Source organism: Musca domestica, unplaced genomic scaffold, assembly GCF_030504385.1.
Source record: "Musca domestica strain aabys unplaced genomic scaffold, Musca_domestica.polishedcontigs.V.1.1 75, whole genome shotgun sequence".
Lineage (NCBI taxonomy): Eukaryota > Metazoa > Arthropoda > Insecta > Diptera > Muscidae > Musca > Musca domestica.
Window position 1 is genome coordinate 906,944 of NW_026712393.1, and position 19,927 is coordinate 926,870.

At 36.8% G+C, this 19,927-nt stretch overlaps 2 protein-coding genes and 3 non-coding genes across 5 annotated transcripts in view; 4 read left to right on the forward strand and 1 right to left on the reverse strand.

Annotated features, from left to right (window-relative positions):
• Positions 1-9,444, reverse strand: part of LOC131806386 (neurogenic protein mastermind-like) — a 418,316-nt gene extending 408,872 nt beyond the window's left edge. Inside the window, exon 1 of the mRNA XM_059130427.1 lies at positions 8,698-9,444. The gene's annotated coding sequence lies outside the window, so the exon portion shown is untranslated. The remainder of the gene's footprint in view (positions 1-8,697) is intronic.
• TRNAD-GUC (transfer RNA aspartic acid (anticodon GUC)) lies at positions 2,579-2,650 on the forward strand. Its single transcript has one exon. It is a non-coding gene; the product is annotated as a tRNA-Asp (tRNA).
• TRNAD-GUC (transfer RNA aspartic acid (anticodon GUC)) lies at positions 2,841-2,912 on the forward strand. Its single transcript has one exon. It is a non-coding gene; the product is annotated as a tRNA-Asp (tRNA).
• TRNAD-GUC (transfer RNA aspartic acid (anticodon GUC)) lies at positions 3,429-3,500 on the forward strand. The gene has a single exon. It is a non-coding gene; the product is annotated as a tRNA-Asp (tRNA).
• Positions 9,445-12,106: 2,662 nt separating the features above from the next.
• On the forward strand, positions 12,107-17,975 carry LOC131806398 (uncharacterized). Its single transcript, XM_059130460.1, has 5 exons — positions 12,107-13,635; positions 13,705-13,816; positions 13,886-16,935; positions 17,315-17,532; positions 17,594-17,975. The coding sequence occupies exons 1-5, from the start codon at positions 12,271-12,273 to the stop codon at positions 17,937-17,939; spliced, it is 5,091 nt and encodes a 1,696-aa protein (XP_058986443.1). The 5' UTR covers positions 12,107-12,270; the 3' UTR covers positions 17,940-17,975.
• The last annotated feature ends 1,952 nt before the right edge of the window (positions 17,976-19,927 follow it).

The window sequence follows — 19,927 nt, forward strand, 5'->3', positions numbered from 1 at the left end:
ATAATCGGTCAAAATTTAGATATAGCTCCCATACATATCTTCGTCCGATTTGCCTTTTATTGTGCACCAAACGTGTAATATCAATCCGAATACTATGAAATTTTGCACGTACGATCAGATTGGACCTGAAAATAAGTATGCCAAATTTGATCGAAATCGGTTCAGATATAGCTATAGCTCCCATATATATTGTTCATCCGATTTGTTATTTTTGTCCTCCGCAGCGGTAATATGCACTCTGTAACAACAATATTTGGGGAAATATGTCAAATACAGCTCAGAAATACATTTGCTAAATTTTATCGAGATCGGTTCAGATTTGGATATAGCTCCCATATATAACTTCGTCCGATTTACCTTTTATTGTATACCAAACGTCTAATATTTGCCCAAATTGGATGGAATTTGGCACTTACGACCGAAGTGAGTCTAGAAGCTATAATGTCAAATATGGTGAAGATCGGTTCAGATATAGCTATAGCTCCCAAATATACTGTTCATCCGATTTGTCATATTTGTTACCCACAGCCGTAATATGCACTCCGTAAGAACTATATTCAGGAAAATATATGAAATACAGCTCAGAAATATCTTTGGTAAATTTTACCGAGATAGGTTCAGATTTGGATATAGCTCCCATATATATTTTTATCCGATTTCAAATTAATTGTGCACCAAATGCGCATTTAAAAGATACAAATGCCTCGGCATATTTAGTCCTTTGAACTTTAAATTATAATTATAATCATAGCGTGTATGATTCAATTCTCCCCTAAAAACTTTTAATTGTAATGCGCAGCTCTACTAAATTAGCAAAGTGGTGTGGGTATAATAAAGGCGGCCCGCCCGACTTTAAGACTTTCTTTACTGTTTTTTTTTATTGATAAATATATATACCATGAATATTTCTTCAGTTTATAACTTTCTATTTTATGTACCTATAAATTATAAAAAACATTAAAGCAAAAATAAATTTGAAATATATTTTTTTTAAAGAAAAATAATTTTTTCTCAATTTTTGCTCGGTTAAAACTAAAGCTACTTATTTATTTAACACAAAAAATTATAAACTAAAACTAATAGTTGATAGCATATCCATTATTTTTGATAACAGCATCACACCTACGAGGCATGGAATCTATAAGTCGCTCAATTTGATCCTTTGTGATGCTGTTCCAAGCATTCTGAATGCGATTGAAAATGTCGCGTTTATTTGTCTGCGAATCTCTCTAGATTTTTCGATTTTCCAGAGATTTTCTATTGGGTTTAAGTCGGGAGATTGAGCTGGCCAGTGTAAAACTCTGATTTATGACTCAAATAACCAATCTGTAACAAATCTCGATTCGTGTTTCGGGTCATTGGCATGTTGGGAAACCCAAACAAGTGGCATACTTTCTTCTTCAAAAGGAAGCATTACGTTCTCTAACACATTTTTATACACAAATCGATCCATAGTTTCCTTTATTTCATGAATTGGTCCAACTACAGCATGGGAAAAACAGCCCCATACCATAATTTAGCCTCCTCCATGTTTCACAGTACCTTTGAAATACTGAGGCTTAAGTCTCTCATTTTGTGGTCTTCTCACAGTAAAATTGTTCATGTCTGAGCCTTTTTCCAACGAGTAGCTTTCGCAAAAGCTAGGCTGGCTTCTCGATTCTTTGCCGAAATAAATTGTTTCTTCGATGGCTTCCGAGCATGTAAGCCTGCCTCCACAGCTCTTCGACGTACAGTTCTTGTGCTTACTTCTAAAGATAACTCCCTCACCAACTACGGTGATGTTACAAAAGAGCGTTTTTTTCCCGCATAATTTTTTGACCAGAACGATGCTTCGGTCAATACTGATCCAGTTGAGCGGAACCGACTTATTATTTGTATTTTTCTGAAATGCTTTTTTGTGACAAACTTTTGTTGTAGACACTGATTTTTTTGTTCTTTTATCCAATTTATCAAAATCGATAGTTTGACACGTGTTATTGGATTTAAAACCACACAAAAATAATATATGACGTATGAAAGAAGAACCAAAAGCATATCGTCAAATTTATAACGGTACCAACGGCTTTATTTTTGGCCACCAGTGTATATTCTTGAACAGCGTAAAATTCTAAGACGATTTAGCCCTGTCCTGTCCGTCCGTCTGTTGTAATCACTCTAGGGCCAAAACGAATAGAAAGATAAGAAGCTAAAGTTATGCACAGACCAGCCTTTTGTCTGCAGGCAGGTCAAGTTCGAATATGGGCTATATAGGTCCACGATATCGTATAGTCCCCATATAACGGTTCCCCTCCGATATTTGGTATTTTTATGATTGTAGCCAAATTTTTTTCAATCGAATTGTCTGAAAATTGCCTATATAGGTCTACGACACCGTATATTCCCCACATAACGGTAAATTCCTATATACGGTATTTTGATGATTTTAACTATATTTTTCAATGGAATTGTCTAAAATTCCATGCTAAAAATTCTTTCTAAGTAAGATGAACCCAACTTACAGAATATTCCCCACGTTACACAGATATAGGATTTTTCATGCATATTCTTGTGAGCTTAACTTTTTGGTATTACTTTAAGATCCTCGATAGTATAGTGGTTAGTATCCCCGCCTGTCACGCGGGAGACCGGGGTTCAATTCCCCGTCGGGGAGGAATTGTTCGTAATTATTCAATGACATTGTTTGAAAAATATATATTTTTTGGGCTAAATTTCAGATTTCCAGATGTTTGCTTATTCAAAATTTAAAAATTCAATTGTTGACTTTTATATTAATATTTTGTTGTGATTTAATTGTCTAATTATTATCCTGACGATAAGGATATATACCAAATGCCTCAAAATCCTCGATAGTATAGTGGTTAGTATCCCCGCCTGTCACGCGGGAGACCGGGGTTCAATTCCCCGTCGGGGAGACGAAAGATTAACTTTTTTCGTACTAATATATATTATTATTATTATTTGGTGTCCCTAAAACATACTTTGAAATTGATATTTTTCCTCATTTCTTAATGCATGAGAAGCGCGTAATATGAATGAAATGCCTGGATTTTCTTTCAAAAATATGATACAAACTGTTTAATATTTGAATTCAATGGCAAAACCATGGTAACATGTAGAAGATAAAGTCATAATAACACCCATCTCTGCATTTTCTGTAATTTACCATGTCATGTGTGACTTCCATCTCTGATTTGTGTATAAACAATGGATTTAAAAATATACATTTTGGCAAATGAATAATTTTGAAAAAAATGTGAACATATGACAGCACGGCTTTACCTTTTTGATTCTACCATGGGCAAAACTGGTTAATACACACTCAGGATAAATGTTGTGCCGTACCATATTATTGCGCCATGGTAATAAAATAATTGTTTTCAGTTTAAATCTTAAGTTGAATATTATTTTATCAAATATATATTTCAATATCCTCGATAGTATAGTGGTTAGTATCCCCGCCTGTCACGCGGGAGACCGGGGTTCAATTCCCCGTCGGGGAGATTAATAAATATTTTTGCAACATTAGTGCAGCAGCAAATAATTTTGGGTTGAAGTCTTTCATTTTTTTTTGCTGCATAACAAGATTTGAAACCCGAATTATTTTCTAGAGTTTTCAAAAGATGGTTATACCAAAATAGGTAGGCTTATTCCTATTCTAATTGTTTTTTGTATTATGAAACATTTATTAATTAGCGAAAAATTGTCCATACAATAAATGTAATGTTAACAGATTTTTCAATTTAAAGTCGATTCATTCCCGTTTGGTTGAACCTAAAAAGATCAAAAAATTATATTCATGATTAATTCATTATCTTATAATATTGAACGGGAATTAGATTTTAGCATTCGAATATAGTAAAATGAAAAAGGTAAAGTCATTTCAAATAAGTGTACCCATCTCTGCATTTTCTGTAATTTACCTTGCCAAAATTTACTGCATAAAAACTGGGTTTCCATCTCTGATTTTTTGTATACTTATATTGGATTTGTAAATATATATTTTACAATAAGATGTTGTCAAACGGAAAATTTTGAAAAAAAAATAACATATGTGACTTGACATGACTTTACCTTCTTAATTCTACCATGGATATAACACAACTAACCAAATATCCAATAAATATTGTGTGAGGAATTGTATAGCCGCCCTCTTCCAACTTGAAATCATTGCTTTCTTCTTAACTGACGGCCAAACAGAGGTAACTGCAAAACGGAAGAAGTAACTTTTACTTTTGACATTGAATTTCTAAATAACCATACCTACCTGAATTCTATTACTTCTGGGAACTTAATGAAAAAAGTAAACAACGAAAAATCAGAAAGGTGTCTCCTTTTTCTCCCCCGTCTATAATTCTAATTATGTATGCAAATTATCATTCAATTTTAGTTCATTTGTTTTTTATTTTTTGCAAATCACAATGCACAGTCCCACAATTCAACACACATACGCGTGCATGTGGTGATTTATTGTTGTACGTAAGAAATTGCAACCACAATAAAATGCGAAATTAAACAACAACAACAGTAACGACACCAATGAACCCAAACCCATGGAATGAGCAAACGATAGAGAGAGGGTGAGAACAAAACAACCGTACTGATCTTGCATAAACTAACGAAACAAAAACAAGAAAACGGGAGATATACAGAGAAACGGAATGGAAAGAAACACATACATTTCGAAGCATACACAGAATGGAAACAACTGGGTGAAACAACATGAAACGATAAGAATAAATATGAAAAAAGAACAGGGTGAGAGAGGAGCGGAGACACATAAACAAAATTAATTTGACAAAGTGAATTGGTGTAATCAAAACAAATACAATATAATGGGAAACATATGCGAAATAACACACAGTGGCTCCATAACTATATGAACTAATGCCGATATATATTTTTTGTGACAATCTGAAAATTTTGATTATTCATAATTAAAAAGGGGTAATATTTTGTTCTCAAAATTATGGAGAATGCCATTTTCAAAGGGGCATGATCTGAAAACCCAAAATGTAACATTGCACTAGAAGTAGGAAAATATCAATATTTCCGGTTAATTACTAAAATCACCGTAGAGAAACCAACTTATAGTTCAAGAAATAGAGCTAAATCGCAAAAAAATATGTGCCATAGGTCTTGAGCGAAATGCTAGCTTATAAATATAACCTCCATACTATATATGTGGAGCATACCAAAATTTAGCTAAATACCAAATATTCGGAGGTAGCGCTTTATGAACGATATAAGCAATAATCCCACAGAAGACAAAACCCATTACAAACTCTTTGTACCGATCTTTCATACGATTCCCTTAAAACAATTTGAAAAGTATCAGCCGGTTTTGCCGACAGATCTATACCCTCACCCAAAGTTCAATTATTTAACTATATTTTTTACTTCTGATATGATTATTAAAATTGTTGACCCTCAATGGAGTAGGTTCCAAAGAAATGGACCAATAGTGTTCATTTCATATCGGACCTAAACAGATATGATATAAATATTCCGACGTGCCAGGTTTCGACTGTATTGGTTACATCCTTCACTATCATTTGTTTAACTATATTTTTTACTTCTGATATGATTATTAAAATTGTTGACCCTCAATGGAGTAGGTTCCAAAGAAATGGACCAATAGTGTCCATTTCATATCGGACCTAAACAGATATGATATAAATATTCCGACGTGCCAGGTTTCGACTGTAATATTTTTTAGAAAAATTTCTGACTTGTGTCGCAAGTTAAGACAGATAAAAGTATTGAAAATTGTGACCCTTTGTGGGTGAGGTACCAGAATAGGTTCGCAGATATATATAATCTTCACCACAGATCTTGTGTTAGCAAAAATGTTTGCATGTGTGAAATATGAAGAGAACCGGATACATATTTCGGATTTTATAAACGTTTTGATCATTCAAAACGTTGACTCTTTTTTGTGAGGGAGCTACCAGAAGGATTAGTCTGATCTCTACCGTCTTTATAACAGATCTTGTGTTTTGCGGAAATATTCAGATGAGCCAAGTCTAAGTGAGTTTCACGGATATTCAAAAGTTCGACCTTTTGCGGGGAAGGTACCAGAAGGAGTGGGCTGATATATTCCGTCTTAATACCAGATCTTTGGTACATAAAAATATTAGGATGTGTGAAATTTGAAGACAATCAGACTCTTACATCATATTTTTTTAAGAGTTATAATTATTCAAAATTTTGACCCTTTGTGGAAGAGGCACTTGATGGAGTGGACCTATATTATTATTGTACCTCACCTAGAACTGGCGCAAATATTAGGATTTGCAAAGTTAGAGCAAAATTAGATTATTGCTTTCCTTTCTGTGCAGAAAAAATATATATTTTTTGAAAATGTTGACCCTTTGTGGGGGAGGTGCCAGAAGGAGTGGACCGATATACTCCATGTTATCACCAGACCTTGGGCTAAAAAAAATATTGGGATGTGTAAAATTTGAAGACAATTGGACTCTTACATCACATTTTATAAGAGTTGAAATTATTCAATATTTCGACCCTTTGTGGGGGAGGTAATTGATGAAGTGGACCGATATTGTCCATTTTCGCACATGACCTAGCAATGACGCAAATATTAATAATTACACAGTTGGAGCAAAATCGGATTAACCTTGCCCTTTTTGTCCAAAAAATATATTTTTTAAAATTTCGACCTTTTTTGGGGGGTACCAGAAGGAGTGGACCCATCTCCGAACTCAATCTTAGTTTGACAAAAATATTACGATATACCAAGTTTGGACCAAATGGGATACTTCCTTCGAGAGCTTGCGGTGCACACCAGTCAGCCAGACAGCGGGCATCGCTAGATCGACTCCAAATGTTCTGAAACGGATTTGATCCAAAGAGACCTAGGGTCTAAAACCGTTATTTTGACTAGGCATGTTTTGACCGTATCAAATGATAAATACCCTCTCTAGCCATATGGCTGAGGGTATAAAAAAGATGTGACCAAAGTCATCACCAAATATCGGATCTGTATGGAAACGTGGGAACCTGTATGTAGTATGATCTGCCACTGGTAGTGAAACCCATTTAAAAATCTCAGTTTTAAACAATTCCGTTAGAAAACGTGGCTTGAATCGTCCGGGATTTACCCTTATATGGAGGTCATAAGAAAACGCAAACCTATGTAGTTGATATTGTTATAGATACACTCAATATAGTACATTAGTGCAGAAGTTGTAAACCAACCATTCGTCAATTAAATTTACCTCGTCATTGCCACTCTTTATTACGATTTACCGATATGTCTAAAATAGAATAGGACCTTCAAATCAAGAATATAACTTCATTAATAAAATATTCTAATTGAGAAGAGCTCCGCATAACAATTAAAAATTTTTATGGGAGAATTCCATCATACACGCTATGTTTATAATTATAATTTAAAGTTCATAGGACTAAATATGCCGAAGCATTTGTATCTTTTAAATTCGGACTTTTATTGCCCATTTGGTGCACAATTAATTTGAAATCGGATAAAGATATGTATGAGAGCTATATCCAAATCGGAACCGATTTCGATAACATTTGGCAAAGATATTTCTGAGCTGTATTTGATATGTTTCCCTGAATATCGTCGTTACGGAATGCATATTACGGCTGTGGGTAACAAATATAACAAATCGGATGAACAGTATATATGGGAGCTATAGCTATATCTGAACCAATCTTCACCAAATTTGACATACTAGACTCAATTCGGTCGTAAGTGCCAAATTTCATCCCATTTGGGTAAATATTAGACGTTTGGTGTACAAAAAAAGGTAAATCGGACGAAGTTAAATATGGGAGATATATCCAAATCTGAACCGATCTCGATAAAATTTAGCAAATGTATTTCTGAACTGTATTTGATGTATTTCCCCAAATATTATTGTTACATAGTGCATAATACGGCTGCGGAGGACAAAAATATCAAATCGGATGAACAATATATATGGGAGCTATAGCTATATCTGAACCGATTTCGATCAAATTTGGCATACTTATTTTCAGGCCTAATTTGGTTGCATGTGCAAAATTCCATACTATTCGGGCTGATATTACACGTTTGGTGCACAATAAAAGGCAAATCGGACGAAGATATATATGGGAGCTATATCTAATTTTTTACCGATTATCTCCAATTTCAATAGGGTTCGTCCTTGGGCCAAACAAATGATTTGTGCAAATTTTCATCTGGATAGGGCAATAAATGTTTACAAAAATACATGGACAGACGGACGGACATGCATAAATCGACTCAGAATGTGATTCTATGCAGATCATCATAAGGAACTATGGATCTATCTCGTTTCCTTTTGCCTGTTACAAACAAGTGCACAAACACATAATACCCTGACCACCTTGTGGTGTAGGGTATAAAAAAGAATGATTATTACTACAGTGAAAAAACGTCAGCACCACATTTTATATGAATGGGGCCACTGTAGAAACAAAACTGATCAATTCTCCTTTTGTCGGAGAGAATATGACATTTCCATTTTAAAAGGATAAAATGGAATAATTTGGAAAGCGAAACAAAATCTAATTGGAAAATGTTGATGTTTGCAATTTCCCCTCTCATATGATTTGTTCTCAACGTTGTTTTTATAAAGAAAATTAACTTATCTTATAAACAAATAAAAACAGATCTTAAACGTAGATATTCAAAAAAAATATGAAACTTACATTTGCAATTCTTGCCTTAGCATGGGAAGACAAGACTTGATTTCCACGTGAACTGTGGCCAGGGACTCACTACTTTCTTCTTTAAAGTAGTTTCTTAAGCTATGACCCCGTTTGTAATGCAACTATTTTTTGCATAAATTAACTAAACTTTTTTCATTTCATTTGCTTTTCTTTCTATTTTACAATTTAATTTTTTTGCATTTTTGCCTTCAAAAAGAAATGGCGCGCCAAATTGTTTCACTTTTTCGCCAGAGAGAGACCGTGTTGTTTTTGTTTACATTTATTAATTATTCAAAGACTGGGATATAATTGCAAGGAAATACAAATTGAAATAGAATTGACAAAACACATTCACTTGCTGTTCTTTTTCTTTGTTTCAATTTTCATGGCAGCCCAAATAATCGGGCCTACTTTTTCTTTTAATAAACAATTTCCATCAAACATTCATTTCATTGGATTGGGCTTTGGAATACAAAAAAAACACACGAATAACAAACATAAATTGTCATTGCATCCATCCATCATAACAAACTCGATGAACTTGTGCACGAAGTAGAAGAAGAACAAGCATAGTTGTTGTCGATGGAACAAACGCAAAACGAAACCAACCGACGACGTCCGTATGGCTGTTGTGCTTAGACAACATTTTTCAACGAACTGACATTTCGTTTCCATAGCAAAGAACGACCCAAACGAAACGGTGTCGGTGTGAAGTGGAGTGTTGTTGGGGTCTTTTTAGGTGGAGAGCCAAATGTGTATGGGTGAGAAAGGCAGTTCACAGCGGCAAGAAAAACGTTGTTTGTCAGAAGGTGGCCTGTTTGGATGGCCTTTAATAGGAATTTCCTATTTTACGGAAAAAATTCATGATAGAAGAATATATTTAGACGCTGCTGGGACAATGGACTGTCAAACCAATTTGGAAATGGAAATTGTTTAATGAAAAATTATTTAAATTTGTAAAAATTGTTGAAAAAAGCGTATTTTACGAATGACGTCGTATAAGAAAACACATTAAAATATACTTATATTATTATTATTATTATTTATTTATTGAGACTTCATTCATTGATATAGCAATGTTCTCAAGCGTTGATGCATCTACCTGTATTATTCTACCATGGAAAAAATTGCTAGTCAAATTAGGTCCGTTCGTTTATTTTCCCAATAACAATTACTGGGTAAGAAGCATGGTAGAAATACCAATTCTACCATGGTGAGAAGTTACTGAGAAATAAACGATTTTCCCTCTCTAAAATTGCAAAATGTAAACGACAACAACAACTTTGGCTCAAATCTTAACAGCAGAAATATTTTGATGCAGTTTTTTTACATTAACGAAAAGTCAAAAGTCGGACGGCACCACTTGCGTATTAAGTATATGAAGTATATCACACCAACTACAGGGTGAGATGAAACAACTGCAACAAACTTCAGACTGCTGTCATTTCTAAGCCACTCGTCCGACAGCTGTTAAAATTATTCCAGTGACAGCTCATTATACTGGTTACAAGCGTACAAAAGCATGTTGATAAGAATTTTCCAGAAAAAATGTTATTTGTGATGGAATTCAAGCGTGATAGTGTGATTTCTTTATATTTGGCTGGAAAACCACTTGTGGTTATCGTTAGAGCACTCCAGCATTTAAATGTGAATAAATCTTTTGTGTCTCGTACCATCGCTCGTTACCGTGATACTGGTAGCGCAGCTTGATGTCAAGGAAGTGGACGGAAGAAAGCAGCAACATCAGCAGAAATGGTTCGAAAAGTGAAGAAGCTACTTGATCGAAACCCGCGTCACAGTGACCGAAAAATGGCTTGTGAGCTGAACATATCGCAATATTCCATTAAAAATTAGCTCGGGATAAAACCATTGAAATTTCAAAATGTGCAATAACTTACACCGCAACAGAAAGAAAAATGTCTCAAAAGAGCCAAAGAGTTGTTTCGCTTGGTCGAAAGTGGTAAACTATCGAATTTGGGTTTCTCCGATGAGAAAATATTCCTTGTTCAGCAGTACTCCACCAGAACTCAAGCGCCGGCCAAGGTGATGGTGTGGGCCGCCATAATAGCCGATGGTCGCTCTCCGCTCCTATTAATCGACCGTGGCATCAGAACAAATGCCGAATATTATCGTGAACATATTCTGGAGGGTGTATTAAAGCCTTGGGCACGAAAACATTTTAGCAGACCTTCGATATTTCAACAGGACTCAGCACCATCGCATTCAGCACGCGCCACCCAAGTATGGTTGCATAATGAGGTTCCTTGCTTCATTCACGATGACAACCAAATCTCCGGATATCAATCCGTTGGACTACAGTGTCGGGAGTATTTTGGAAAGCAAAGTTGGCACTAAAAAATAAAAAAGTGTCGATCACCTCAAGCAAACGCTTCGCCGGGAATCGGCCAAAATACCGCAGAGCCACATTCGGGCGCTGTGTGACCTTTTCATTGTCATTTGAAGGCCATAATTCGTGCCAAACGTGACTAATTCGAACAAATCTAAACATATTCTAAATTTGATGCTATTTTCGACATTTTTTGCTTTCATTTAATAAAATTAAAAAAAAAAAAAAATTATGGCGTATGACTTTATTTGTTTTTTTTTATATCAACCTTTATATATGGGAGCTATATCCAAATCTTTTTAGATTTTGAATAATAAAAAAATGTTCTAAAAATATTCAAATTCTGATGTTTTTAAAATGCTTATTGCAACATATGCATCTACAAAATCTACAGTTTTTGTAGCGAAATAAACCTTTAGAGGTGCATAGAACATGATTATTGAAAAAAAAAATTTGACATGTAATTCAGTTTTCGCTGTTTTTTAATTATTTATTCAAAATCAATGCAACAAGTTGTTTGGTTTTTTTGATTATTTTGATAGTAATAATGACATTACAAGCCAAACAGGATTTTTTTTAAGTTTAGGTGTGGGCATATAAGCAGCTTGAAGTCTTCGGATGGCATATTTTGTGACATATCATAAAGGAATGCCAGAGCCGCACTCAAATTCTACCGTCGTTGTCCCTCATAATTTGATATTAATATGCCTAGCCATGATGCCAAGCTGCTTATGTACCCTCATCTTTAGTCTAACTTGTCGTCATTGTGCCATGTGGAAACGATATTGTGCTGGAGAACGAACTCGTGGTAGCCATTTGACTAATATTGTTTATTATTATTAACAGCATAACTTCCTCTCTATGATGCAAAAGAAATCCGATAATTTATCTCAAAAAGTGGCATTTTATATTAAACACCAAAATGTTACTCTTTACAACACTATGGCAATTCATAATTTGTGGCGTTTTTTCATTGCTACAAGTTGACACTTCTTAATTTGACTTTGTGATCCCTACTTTGCAGTGCCTTTGGAACCCTACTCTCCCAGCTGATTACATTTCCTACGTTTTTCTTTCGTAAACAAATTAGTTGTGTTTTTCTTTTTGCTTTTTTTGTTTGTTATCGGGCATTTTCTTTTGTTTACCGTTTTTTATATTGTTCTTACATACATACATATTACGACGTTTGTTGTTTACATTGTTATGGCGCTGAAATCTTTTTGAAAATGACTTCGAAAACCAATGCCAACGATGAAGATCCATGGGACGCAAATTTCGATGATGAGGAACTGCACACGTTGATGGGGATATTGGATAAACCTCTGGAAGGTTTGAATAATTCTTCAAAACTGTGTGATGTTGAGCAACACAGAGGATTTGATAGGAATGTTGGAGACACCTGGATCTATCCCAGTAATCTGCCATGTCGATCCTATCAAATGAGTATTGTTCAGGCGGCTTTGTATCGCAATACTCTGGTGGTGCTGCCCACTGGTTTGGGTAAGACTTTTATTGCGGCTGTGGTCATGTACAATCTGTATCGTTGGTATCCCCGAGGCAAGGTGATATTTATGGCTCCAACAAGACCCTTGGTGAATCAACAGATAGAAGCCTGCCAAAAAATTATGCCATTTCCCCGCAAAGACACAGTGGAATTGACTGGAAGATTACCAAAAGCCAAACGTGCTGAGCTATGGAAAACAAAGCGAGTGTTTTTTGCCACACCCCAAGTTGTACAATCTGATATTTTGGGCAACTATGTTCAGGGTGATGAGGAGGGAGTGGAAAGCATATTGGAAGATTCAACAAGTTCCTGTAAATTTGAATTTCCTTTCGATGATATCAAACTGATTGTTGTGGATGAAGCGCACAAGGCCAAAGGGAAATATGCCTACGTTGAAGTTGTTCAAGCAATTGCTGCAAAGAATAGATATTTTCGTGTAGTTGCCTTGTCCGCAACTCCGGGACGCACCATGGATGATGTGGCGGAGGTGATTCGTAATCTCTTAATATCTCATATTCAGGTACGTTGTGAGAATTCAGTGGATGTGGTGCCTTATGTCCACAAACGTTCCATGGAAACTGTGGTGGTATCCTGGGGGGAACGTATTAAAGAAATACGAGAAGAACTCTTGGAGATAATTGATCCATATTTGAGACAGCTCATAGATTGCCAAATGCTTTCAGGATCTTTGGCAAATATAAATCGCAATTTTTTACTCTACGAACAAAAACGTTATCAGGAACGTTGTCAACACAATGGACGTCATCCTCAACATTCCGCCATAATGAGTAATTTTTCCATTTGCATAAGCCTATACCATTCGCTGGAGTTACTCGAACGTCATGGTGTAAGAGTTTTCCTCAACAACTTTGAAGAAGACATGGAGGGGAAAACGAAATTCGTTATACAAATGGATCGCCGTTTGCGTAATATGATTGATCGCCTAAACGAGGAAGTTGGTCCTAATCCGTTTAATGTTTCCGCTGGCCCCATGACGAATGGTAAGATTGCTGAAATCCCAAAAGATTTGGATTTTGGTCATCCGAAATTCGAAAAGGCCAGGGAGTGTTTGCTCAAACATTTCGAGGTGAGTAGCTAAATTTTGAAAATAATCTATTTCCAATTTAATTATATATTTGTTATTGTTTTGATACAGAACCATGCGGAATCTCGGGCCATAGTCTTTTGTGAATATCGTGAGTCGGTTTTGTTAATTTATCGTATGCTTCTTCAGCATGTCCCGCTATTGAAGCCAAAATGTTTTGTGGGTAAGAATGAGTCATATTTTAGATTCTATCGAATGGAAACTGATTTAATGTTTTATCTTCCCCCTTAAGGCCAAGGTGGCACCGGCAATTTAAGACCCCTCACCCAAAAGCAACAAATACAGATAATGAATGATTTTCGTTCGGGACAGATCAACATACTTATTGCCACCTCCATTGGCGAAGAGGGTATCGATGTGGGTGAGGTGGATTTAATTGTTTGTTTCGATATAAGTACCACAAATCCCACAAGGTTTATTCAGCGTATTGGCCGAACTGGAAGAAAGAAAAATGGAAATGTCGTAATGCTAGTTACCGAGGGGAGAGAGCAACAAATTTTGAAAGATGTCCTCCATAGCAAGGATCAAATGAATAAGAAAATACTAAGTTCCTCAGTTGTACGGCGCTCCTTGTATAATCAGGCGCCACGTTTGGTACCTACAGACATAAAGCCAAAATGTTTGCAGACATTTGTAACTCCAGACGCAGAAAATGACGCCGGTGGTGATGACAAGAAAAAATCCAGTGTTTCAAAACAAGCAAAAAAAGCAATAGGCAATGAGAAAGGGGTTCAAGACTTGCGTAAATTTTTCAACAAAAAACCAACCAAGGAATTGGATGCCGAAGATTTGGAATATTTTGAAATCGACACAAAAATGACACAAGCCAAACCGGGCATACACACACAGCAAAAGCTGGAAAAGAGTTTTGATCGCATGAAACACCTATTCAATGATATGCAGTCACCAAAACCGTCCCAATTGAAAATCAAGGCTGAAGTTCCTACAATCGAAATTGAATCGGTGGATTTGTGTGGAGACACATCGGAGGAAAAAATTGAAGATGTGACACCGAAAAAACGCCAAAAATTGATAAATGATAGCCCATGTTCCACACCGAGTTGTTCCAAAGATCAAATGCAAAACACTGGAATTTGTGATAATGGTGATGATGATGCCATATCAGCCAATGAAATTTACATAAACGAAAGACTTAAGAAATTGGAGATATTCATGAACACCACTCACACAACGCCGGAAGTCTTAAAGAGAGCTCAAATCAACGACTTATCTTATCATTTGAAATCCAAGGAAATGTCCGATGATATGAAATACAAATTGCTAACTGTACACAAGGATTATCTACGCAATAACCTGGAGCAAATGAAAGTTTTGAATGCCCTTCAGGATTTCGACAATGAGACAGAGGAAGAAAAGTCAATTCGAGAGATTCATCGAATAATTGTTAGACTTTTTGGAGGCTTGGAGAAGGCTGAAAAGTTTCTGGAAGAATCAGAAATGGAGAAAATGAAGTCCGAGGCCACAATCGATGACATTCCCTCCGACGATGAGTCAATCGATGAGGATGAAATGAGAAAAAAAGTTGATGAAATATTTTCTGATTTTGAACTCTTAGAGCCGAGTGAGACATTCGATTGGTTTTACGAAAGATACAAGCAAACCGCAAAATACAAAGAAGAAGAAGAACAAAGGGCCAAGGCTGCGGCTGCATCCAATGTACAAGAATCAATGGTCTACAACACCTTCGTAGACAATGAGTCAGATGAGCGCACCCTTAATTTGGAAGAGGAAAATGATGCTTCATTTACTGAGTCCAAATATTGCAGCCAATGGTTAGAGTTCAATAAACCAGACATGGCTTTTAAATCCACACCCCTGCAGGGACCCACTAAAAAGTCCTTAAATCTAAATTCCACTACCAATACCAAGGCAATGAATTTATTAAATAAACTTGAAGAAACCGATAAAGAAAAAGTAATGGAAGACCACAAGATGTCAAAGGGAGACGAGAAATGTAAAGATTCCCCTGACAAATCCATGCCCAGTAATAAATTCTTAGATTCGCTTTTAATGTGCGAAAAGGAATTAAATACACTGCTCTTGGAAAAGAACAAGGAAGAGGTGGAAAAGAAAGAAATCCCTAATGGGCTGTATGATGAAAGTTCTAGCTCCAGAGATACTGATATGACCACGGGCTCATTGGTAATACCGGAAACAGAATTTGCAATGCAAGCAAAAGTCGAAAAAGTACAAGAGCAAAATGATATTTTATGTTCCACAGTGAAAGAGAGCAAAGATATTAGTCTGGCCATGGATGAGGACGATGAGGACGAAATGTTCCTAGCAGCCATGGAAGCTGAAATACAGTTTACCCAAACAAAAACCAATGACCAGTCTAAGACAAATGCCAATTCTTCTAATGGTTTGGATAAAACCAAGGATGGTGTCGCCGAAGATAAACATAATTCCAGTGTCAAATTGACACCTCCCTCTTTGAACTCCACGCCAGACATTATTGAGTTTAAAACAACTAATGAGGAAAAGAAAATATCCGCAAATTTACCCACACCTCCCGAGATCTCCATAGAAAAGGAATTGGATTTCGATATGGAGGCATTTATGGAACCATTCCCAGAAGAAGAGGAACTCATGAAATCATCATCATTGAGTAAAGTGTCATCAGCGCCCACGCGGCGTGAGAGTCTCAAGGAAAATTTAAACAAAGATTCTATGGCCCGCCAATCCCCTGACTTATTTGCCGATGACCAAATGAAATCTCCCAATCTATTGCATGCCAAGCCCACAATACAAAAGACATCCTTGGCCTCAAAATTGTCGGCCAAACTTAATTTAGCACGTAGCCATTCCACCCTCAATCCTCCCACATCAATTAAATTGATGTCTCCCAGCAAAAGTACATTACCCACAAATTCCAGTGCCAACCTAGCATCACCCTCAACTCGAGCCAACACAAATAGTATACAAAACGACAAATCTCCTAGTCTATTTGATATGTATTTGAAAAATGGTAAGGGTCGTGTAAAATTGCCCAGTGCCTTAAGGAATACCTCATCGTCGTTGGGTATATCAAGATCAGAAAATGATAGCTCATCACATAGCCATAGTAAGCCATTACCACCTGTCACACAAGATGAAAGCATTTTGGTGGTAAGAAAACGTCCAAGTGCCCCCAAACGTAAAATATTTGATAGTGACACCGAAGGTGAGAACAGTGAAAATGATGTGACCGTAATCGCCGCCGATGACCACGATGAAGATGACGATGATAGTGATTTTGAACAAATTGCAGCTACACAAGCAGTGAGTCTTCCAAGAAATGTTTCCTAAAGTAGTGTAGATTTTCAATATATATGTTTTTCGTAATAAATGTTAAAGTTTCAGGGATAATTTTAAAACTTAAAAAACAATCACCAGTATGTGTTTACTAGTTTATAAAATTTTACAAAGCTTTTTGTATTCTATTTTTTAATAAAAATATATTTTTTTATAAAAAAAAGAAACTTCTCTCACAGTTTTGTCTGGTGAGTACATTAACAAGCCTTTCGATTTAGTTTAATAATCTCTAATAAATTATATAGCAACCTGGACAAACCGGTAGCTTCTGAATGCGCCTGTAGAGTAGACTCTCTCTCTCTCTCTCATTTTCAAGATTAAACATAGGACTTTACCTACATTCCAGGCTGATGAAAGTAGCATACATCATCGCAGAAAAAGGCGAAAATATAATTCGTTTATTGAAGATGAGGCAGCATTAAGTGGTTCCGATCAAAGCGAAGATGAAGCTGAACATTCCATTGGTGGTTATATGTTGGATTCTGTAGTGGTGCACAGCGATGAAGATGATCCAGATCAGGCATCTACCTCACACATGCAGGCCATGTATTTGCAATCGCTCAAGTAAGTTATCCCCTTTTATTGTTATATGCCAATAAAATATTAAAAATTAACTACTTTTCAGGAGTCCTGCCCCACGACGAGGAGGTGGTTTTAAAATCCCCGCACCGCGTGTATACGACGATCATTCACACATCTACTCCCAAGCTCTTTTGCCCGAAGAGATATGTTCCCAATACATGCCTGATTCATTTGTTGTCGAAGAGGATGATAGTTTTATCAACAATAATGCCAATATAACCGAAGTTTCAATGTGTCCCTTGGAGAGAGCAGAGAAGATCCTCAAAGAACGTAGAAAAGCTAAGAAAAATGCCAAACTTGCTGCTAGTGGGCAAACGGCGCCGAAATCAAAAGGGAAGAAAAAGAAAGTCAATTTGATCGATGATAGTTCAGATGATGATTTTATTTAAATGGGTAATGGTTTTTTTTAAAGACTGATTAATATTTTAAGCTGCCATATATTTGTAATACTCGTAGGAACTTTTGGTTTAGAATTAATTATTAAATTTAAAATTCGTTTTTTTTTTGTGAATACTTTTGTAAAAGTGTGCTATATGAGATTATGAATTGTTAAATACAAATATATTTTAGTGAAAGTTCAATGATTACATTTACAATAGTGTACAAAAAATGGAGTTGTCATTGTAGCAGTAGTACATGGGGATGTTTGTATGTCAGACGTCACGCACATTTTCGTCAATTCTTGTCCAATACGAATTGAGACGACTGCACCATTCTGAACGTAATTGCGCCAAAACTACCTTGGTTTGTCTTGGCAGCTGGCGTTCTTCAGCTGCAATGGATAGGGCTGGACTCCGAGGACAGGGACTGGACTCCGAGGACAGGGATTGGAGTCTATTATTACAGCATCTTGTAATTGCTGATAGAATCTGCGACTGCATCGGTACGAATGTCACTCAGACCTGCTTGATAGGCTTCTTGATCCAGAGGTTCTCTCTTATAGCGTTGGACCTCCCTCTCTATGTCATGTATGCCCTTCTGATACGCCTGGGTGAGGGAGTTGTATCCTCCATATGATGGTTGGGATGACTCTTACGGTAACGCCAAAACATGTACTGTAACGAAAGCATATGATTATGCTGACGTAAGAGAAGGACTTTCGCCTCCATATGGGGATGGTCCACCGGTGTCATGAGGAGGCATCCTGTCGCAGTTCTCAGGGCAACATTCTGGCAGGTCTAGATGTGCTTCCACTGCGTAGCACTCGTATTCGCCGACCACACTGGAGCCGCATAGCTAACCACAGACCGACCTATCGCTTTAAAAGAGATCAACAAGGCTTCCTTATCCGCGACTTGATGACCTTGTTCCTACTTTTCAATTTATCGCAGATATCTGTGGCTTGCGCGGGTGACTTGAATATGCTATCGAATGTGACCCCAAGGATTTTGGGGTGGTTAGTGGTCGGAATTATGAGTCCCTCGACCTGCACATTCAGCTGTGTTCTCATCTTCACAGTCCATGTGGTACATAGTGTGGCCGTTGATTTAGTGGCGGATATTGTCATATTCCTCGCATGGACGATGGCGGCAAGCTCCGCGAGATACCTGTTCAACCTGACACATTCGTCATCAACTACAGGACACGACGCCATGATTGTACAGTCATCCGCATATGTTACGATCTCGATGTAGTCTGGATGGCGCGGAATTCCGAAAAGGTAGAGGTTAAACAGTTCCGAAAATATCATCCCACCTTGGAGACTTTCCTGTTTCACTCTATGGGGCTTGGACTTCTTGTTCCGGAATTCCACGTACGACTGGCGTCCACACATATAATTGACTAATTAACCGCATTAAAGGCTTTTGATAGATCTAGAGCCACTACTATGGCACGGCTTTGTCTGGTTGAGTTCTCGAGTGATATGTGTGGACATGGCATGCAATGCCGTTGTGGTACTATGTAGTGAACGGAAACCGTGTTGATGGTTAGCAGTTGAATAATTTCCTCTCATACTGGGGAGTAGTAAAGCCTCGAGAGTCTTTGATACTGGCGGAAAAAGCGAAACTGGCTTGTAAAGGTTGAGATAAAAAAAAACTGCAACAAAGTCAAACGCCATAATTTTTTTGAATGAAAGCGAAAAATATCGGATATAGCCTCAAATTTTAGAATAAGTTTAGATTTGTTTGGTCACCTTATGGCCTTCAAACAGCCAATGAAACCGTCACACGCTGCCCGAATGCTGAGGTGATCGACATTTTGGTAATTTTTAGTGCCGACCTGGCTTTCCAAAATACTCCAGACACAATAGACGGATTGGTGTCCGGAGATTTTGGTGGCCATTATGTGCTGGAAATGAAGCGAGGAACCTCATTTTGTAACCATTCTTGGGTGGCGCGTGCTGAGTGCGATGGTGCTGAGTCCTGTTTGCATGTGC